General features: G+C 55.0%; 1 protein-coding gene across 2 annotated transcripts in view; it reads left to right on the top strand.

The window, feature by feature from the left end:
* The window catches only part of Coro1a (coronin, actin binding protein, 1A), a 5,236-nt gene extending 630 nt beyond the window's left edge, over nucleotides 1–4,606 (top strand). Inside the window, exons 1-11 of one of the 2 annotated variants that reach the window (XM_013011611.1) lie at nucleotides 754–852; nucleotides 928–1,126; nucleotides 2,086–2,208; nucleotides 2,299–2,428; nucleotides 2,505–2,689; nucleotides 2,850–2,969; nucleotides 3,201–3,305; nucleotides 3,404–3,549; nucleotides 3,665–3,722; nucleotides 3,837–4,052; nucleotides 4,390–4,606. In XM_013011611.1, coding sequence (XP_012867065.1) covers nucleotides 929–1,126; nucleotides 2,086–2,208; nucleotides 2,299–2,428; nucleotides 2,505–2,689; nucleotides 2,850–2,969; nucleotides 3,201–3,305; nucleotides 3,404–3,549; nucleotides 3,665–3,722; nucleotides 3,837–4,052; nucleotides 4,390–4,494 — 1,386 coding nt within the window. In that variant the 5' untranslated portion in view covers nucleotides 754–852; nucleotide 928 and the 3' untranslated portion in view covers nucleotides 4,495–4,606. Of the gene's footprint in view, nucleotides 1–753; nucleotides 853–927; nucleotides 1,127–2,085; nucleotides 2,209–2,298; nucleotides 2,429–2,504; nucleotides 2,690–2,849; nucleotides 2,970–3,200; nucleotides 3,306–3,403; nucleotides 3,550–3,664; nucleotides 3,723–3,836; nucleotides 4,053–4,389 lie in introns of those variants that run through there. The other variant, XM_013011610.1, reaches the window with a different exon arrangement.
* Nucleotides 4,607–6,000: the final 1,394 nt, after the last annotated feature.

The raw sequence follows: 6,000 nt of genomic DNA, 5'->3' as shown, positions 1-6,000 counted from the left end.
GGGGGGGGGACCTCAGGGTAGGGAAGGAGGGCTGGAACCCCAGAAGAAGCCACCAGGCCTGAAAGCAGAGCAGATGGGCCAGCCTGAGGAGGTGATGGAGCCCTTTGGCTGAGCAGAAAGGTGGAACACTTGGGCACCAGGATGTGGCTGTGGAGCTGGAGAACAGAGGTGATCTCCCTGGCTTCACCCACTCTCCATCCACCCAGCCATCACGGGGGAAAATCATACAAGCTAATCTCCAGAGAAGTCAGCAGGCCTTCCTCCTCCTCTCCCTTCCTGTGTGTGTAGTTCCAAGGAGGGTGGAGATGGCCCTGCAGGGCACCTGCTTTTTCTGAGTGGAGGTGAGAGGCGGAGATGTGGGGAGGAAATACTGGACCCAAGCCATGGCCATCACTGCTTCTGTTGGCCAGGGATCCACTGGGAAAGCCTCCTGGCCAGGCCCACGCTCTACTTCCTCCTGTGTGCCAGCCCTAGGCCAGGAGGCAAGGGAGGGGCAGCTCTGCCCAGCCTTTAGGAAGTTCCCTATGTGGATGTGTGGTGTATGTAGGCTCTGTAAGGTTCAGTAAGAGAGGACCCAGCCTTCAGGGTGGTCAGGGTGGTCCCCTGTGTTGTTTAAACCCTTTTAGCCAGGCAGCCAACAGCTGAGCTTGTGGTGTCATACCACACAAAGCTGTTTTAGGGGATGAAGGGGCAGTATTGAAAAGGTGGCTTGGAGGGCCTCGGGGTGGAGCATCTGAGCCCGTGGGTTAAGTGAGGAGCTACTGAGAAGGGCTAAGAGACTGCCAGCCAGGAGAGAGAATAAGGGCAGAGTGCCACAGAGATGATGCTGGGATCCCAAAATCCACATTGAAGGTGGCTGAGGGATGTGTAGCTTCTGAAAGGTCAGAGGTGACCTTTCAGAGGTAGTAAATGTCACGTGTTTTCCAGGATGAGCCGGCAGGTGGTCCGTTCCAGCAAGTTCCGCCATGTGTTTGGACAGCCAGCCAAGGCTGACCAGTGCTATGAGGATGTGCGGGTCTCACAGACCACCTGGGATAGTGGCTTCTGTGCTGTCAACCCCAAATTCATGGCCTTGATCTGTGAAGCCAGTGGGGGTGGAGCCTTCCTGGTGCTGCCCCTGAGCAAGGTGAGTCCCTGGAGTCCCAGATGGCGGCTCTCCTCCTGAGGATGTCACCAGTGTTGTCCCTGTGTAACTAACTGAGCAGAGACAATGTGCCTAAGCTCCCTCCAGCTTCTGTGGGTAGTGGTGGTGTGGGAATGGAGGTCCGGAGGGGACAATGCAAGGGAGCCACACAGAGATGCAGGCTAGGACGTTTCAGTGTGGACGCAGCAGTGTTCTCAGGCTATGACTGCAGCTCTTGGCCTAAGGAGGAACCAGCCTTTGGGGGACTAGCAAGTTGCAGCCCCAGTTCACAGGCATGGTGATTAAAAGGCCAGTCTAATTGTCTGGGCCTGCTGACCATCCCGCTTACCCTCTTCTGACCCCTGCCCCCAGCACACTCTTGTTTTTTTGGGGGTGAGACAGGAAGAGGAGATGGGCCCCAAGTTGTTACCTTAAAAGGGCCGATGGAAATACAGAGAAGAGGAAGTGGTTGTTGGGGTGAGAGCTGGGCCTGTGCTCTGAGCAGCTCTCCACACAGGAAGCCCTGCTGAGGCAGTTGGCCCCACAAGAGGCCATTTCCAAATCTCTGCTGCTGCCTGGGAGCCAGGAGGACAGGCCTTCTAGGTCCATTTGGCAAGACACATCCCTGCACCACCCCCACTCACACTTCCATAGGACCTCAACGCTACACCTGTATTGGGCCTGTTGTGCCCATGGAGGCCTTTCTGGGAAGCTGGGGGGGAAGGGGGGAGGGAGAGGCAGGGTGCTGGCCCTCAGAGTCCAGAGACAGGAAGGGCCCAAATCACACGTGGCTTAGCATACCCCACCTTCCACCACTTGTGGCCAGCCTGCTTGGGATGGGGGCAAAGATGATAAACCCTATCCACCCTAAGGTGTTCTGTCCATCTGCAGAGCAGGTAGGAAGGTTGGATTGGGTTTAGAGGGCCAAGGGCTCCCATCAAAGGCTCTGCTGTCCTCTCCAGACTGGACGAGTGGACAAGAATGTGCCCCTGGTCTGTGGCCACACAGCCCCGGTGCTGGACATTGCCTGGTGCCCCCACAATGACAACGTCATTGCCAGTGGCTCCGAGGACTGCACGGTCATGGTGAGTGCTGCTGGGAATGCCGGCCAGGAGGGGGCTCCAAGATGAATTCAACATTTGGAGCCCCAGACTTAACTCACCCTTTCTCTGCAGGTATGGGAGATCCCAGATGGGGGTCTGACACTGCCCCTGCGGGAACCTGTTGTCACCCTGGAGGGCCACACCAAGCGGGTGGGCATTGTGGCCTGGCACCCCACAGCCCAGAATGTACTGCTCAGCGCAGGTGCTGCAGGCAGAGGGGCAGAGGGCTGGGGGCTGACAGCTGGCTCGTGGCTTCTGACACTGGGGCAATTGCACAGGTTGTGATAACGTGATCCTGGTGTGGGATGTGGGCACTGGAGTGGCTGTGCTGACACTGGGTCCAGATGTGCACCCAGACACGATCTACAGTGTGGACTGGAGTAGAGATGGGGCCCTCATCTGCACCTCCTGTCGTGACAAGCGCGTGCGAATCATAGAGCCCCGCAAAGGCACTGTGGTAGCTGTGAGTTGCTATGAACCTTGACTCTTTACCTCAGGCCTTTATTCCTCCTTCCCTACCCACTATCCACCAGCCCCTTGGGTGCTGCCCCCCCTTGTCCCCACCTATGCCCCTTAGTGGGGTGTGTGTGTGTTGCCCTCTAACTCCCTCCCTTTCTTTGCAGGAGAAGGACCGTCCTCATGAGGGGACCCGGCCAGTACACGCAGTGTTTGTGTCGGAAGGGAAGATCCTGACCACAGGCTTCAGTCGCATGAGTGAGCGGCAGGTGGCGCTGTGGGACACAGTGAGTACTGAGCCTAGAAAGGGAGCCCTGGGCTGGGAATCAAGGCTGGAGCCTTCATGCCTACTCTGCTAGTGCCTGGCCAAATGGCCACAGGCCTCAGTTTACCTATCTGTAATTTGAGTTTCCACTGCTTTGTTTGGAAAGCCTCTCCTGGTCATTGCCCCATGAAGTTGACTGTCTCAGGGCCTAATAAGGCCCAGCCTGTTAACTACCTTCCACCTATCTCTACAGAAGCATCTGGAGGAGCCACTGTCCCTGCAGGAACTGGACACCAGCAGTGGAGTCTTGTTGCCCTTCTTTGACCCTGACACCAATATTGTCTACCTCTGTGGCAAGGTGTCTCAGCTGAGTGGGTCAGGGAGGTGGGCAGGGGGCTTCGACAGGACTGGGCTAGAGATGCTATTGGTGCTGACACTCGCACACCCCTCCTGCAGGGGGACAGCTCTATCCGGTACTTTGAGATCACCTCGGAGGCTCCGTTCCTGCACTATCTCTCCATGTTCAGTTCCAAGGAGTCACAGCGTGGTATGGGTTACATGCCCAAACGTGGCCTGGAAGTGAACAAGTGTGAGATTGCCAGGTGACTGACCCCTGATCCTGACAGGAGCATGCTCTTGGGCCAGCGCTGACCTCATGATGATCTTTAGGCCCTCAGCAGACATGCTGTGGCACCTCTCACCTTCCTCTCTCCACAGATTCTACAAGCTGCATGAGCGGAAGTGCGAGCCCATCGCCATGACAGTGCCTAGGAAGGTGAGGCACTGGGGGTGGCTCCCTGTGCCCTATGGGCTGTGGCCAGGGTGGGTCACAGGGTGGGCTAGTGTTCCCCATAAACAATCTCATGACCAGTCTTGATCTTGCCTACAGTCGGACCTATTCCAGGAGGACCTGTACCCACCTACCGCTGGGCCTGATCCTGCCCTCACAGCTGAGGAGTGGTTAGGGGGTCGTGATGCTGGGCCCCTCCTCATTTCCCTCAAGGATGGCTATGTACCTCCAAAGAGTCGGGAGCTGCGGGTCAACCGGGGCCTGGACAGCACACGCAGGAGGGCAGCACCAGAGGCCAGTGGTACTCCTAATCGGGTAAGCCAGGATGGGGAAATAGGATAGGGCAAGAACTGCTGGATGGGCCCAGTGCACCAGTGGCAGGAGGTTGTCATTGAGGGGCTAGACGTAGGAAATGCTGAGATCTCAGAAAACGGGAGTGGGCTTATGGGTTTAGGCAGGTACTGACTAAGACACCAGGGACAAGCCCTGAGGTTCTCCAGAGGGCTGGCAGATGCCAGGGTAATGAGCTGGGGGTGTGGGGCAAGTGGTAGAGCACTGGCCTAGCAAGTGTGAAGCTTGAGAGTTCAAACTCCAGTACTGCAAAGGGGAGCCGAGGAAGGAGAGGGACCTGACACGGTGCTGGGTCTCCCAGGATGCCGTGTCCCATCTGGAGGAGGAGATGGGGAAGCTGCAGGCCACAGTGCAGGAGCTACAGAAGCGCTTGGACAGGCTGGAGGAGATGGTCCAGGCCAAGTAGAGGAACCTGGGGCCTTCAGTGGGGCCGAACATTCACATCCCTCACCTCGCTCCCTATATCCCAGGCCACCATGGCAGATAAGAAAAATAATAAAATGTTTTATTTTCTGGTACCTCCTCTCAGACGACTGCTTACTTGAAAGTCAGGTCTGTGGAACTGACCTGTGCAGAGCTTCTCCCTCACTAGTCTTGATGGGTCTGTCCTTAGCTCGGGATCTCTTCTGAATGCAGTCTGCGGAGGAATGGCCTAAGTATCCCTCTTTGGTTCAGAGACTTCCTGCTGCTCAGTGCAGCTGCCCCTTGTCCCTTCCTGTGGCTTCTGTGAAGAAGACTTAGCAGAAATAGATCTGTAAGGCCCTATCAAGAGAGCTTGTGGGATTTCACTGCCAAATTTTCAGGAGCCTCTTGGGCTGGGCTAACACAGGCTCACAGTGTGGTTCATAACATGCAAGACCCATCAAAGGCTCCATTCCCAGAATATCCTATACAGCATGTCACAGGACAAAGAGGACTGGGTGGTGAGCTGCACAGGACAGACAAATGTCCTTGCCCACATTTAAGACTCTACCTCTGTGGAGGTCACCTGACCCTCGGCCAGGGAAGGCAATCAGCACAGCTTGGGAATACAGAGGTGGATTACATCAGGGTGGAGGCTGGGTTTTGCTTGCATCTCTTCTGTACAACTGACATGATAGGCCTTTCTGGGTAGACTCCAGTCACTAATTTTCTCCTGCTCCAGGAGAACAAAGTTTAGAAAATGATCTCTGGGATATAAACCACTCTGACTCCAACTTGGCCAGCCCATGCTCTCTGATGTGAACAAGAGGAGCAAGTGGAAGAGAAGGTAATTCATGGGTTAAGAAATAATCCTTGAAAATAGAAGAGCTAGATGTGGTGGCCCACAATGCTGTCCCAGTGATGGAGGGAGTGGAAGGATCATTTGAGCTCGTGAGTTGGAGATCAACTTGGAAAACACACATCAGGTCTCAAAGCATAAAGAAAAAGGCAAAACATAGATACTATGGAAAAGTACATGGCAAAACTAAAACATGTCATGCTCAAACAGCCAAGGCTCCAAGTAAATTACCTGATGTCAGGAATATCTCTACAAGATCCCACCAAACCTACCAATGGAGGATTTAGACTGACACACATATCCCATCTGCCCTGTTATGTTGCTCAGGTTAGCCTTACCTTCCTGCTCCAATCCTGTGCCTGTCTCTTGCTCACAGGCCCCATTTTGAGAAGCCCAGGGAATTCCTAGGGGCAGCAGGTAAGGAAGAGCACTTCCTGAACACTGGTGCCCTGAGGACTGGGAGAACATGCAAGTCATTTTCTGTCAGGGCTCTCTGAAGGAAAAGAGAGGTTTGTTCAGCTACCAGAGCCTGAAAGAAACCCTATGGCCTTTCTCATAAACACATCTTTTTTTTTGGTTGGTCGTGGGCCTGAACTTTGGGCCTGGGCGCTGTCCCTCAGCTCTTCAGCTTAAAGCTAGGGCTCTACCACT

This window comes from Dipodomys ordii, unplaced genomic scaffold, assembly GCF_000151885.1.
Source record: "Dipodomys ordii isolate 6190 unplaced genomic scaffold, Dord_2.0 Scaffold14, whole genome shotgun sequence".
Classification (NCBI taxonomy): Eukaryota; Metazoa; Chordata; class Mammalia; order Rodentia; family Heteromyidae; genus Dipodomys; species Dipodomys ordii.
Note: the sequence above shows the minus strand (reverse complement) of the source record. Positions and strands in the feature narration are given on the sequence as shown.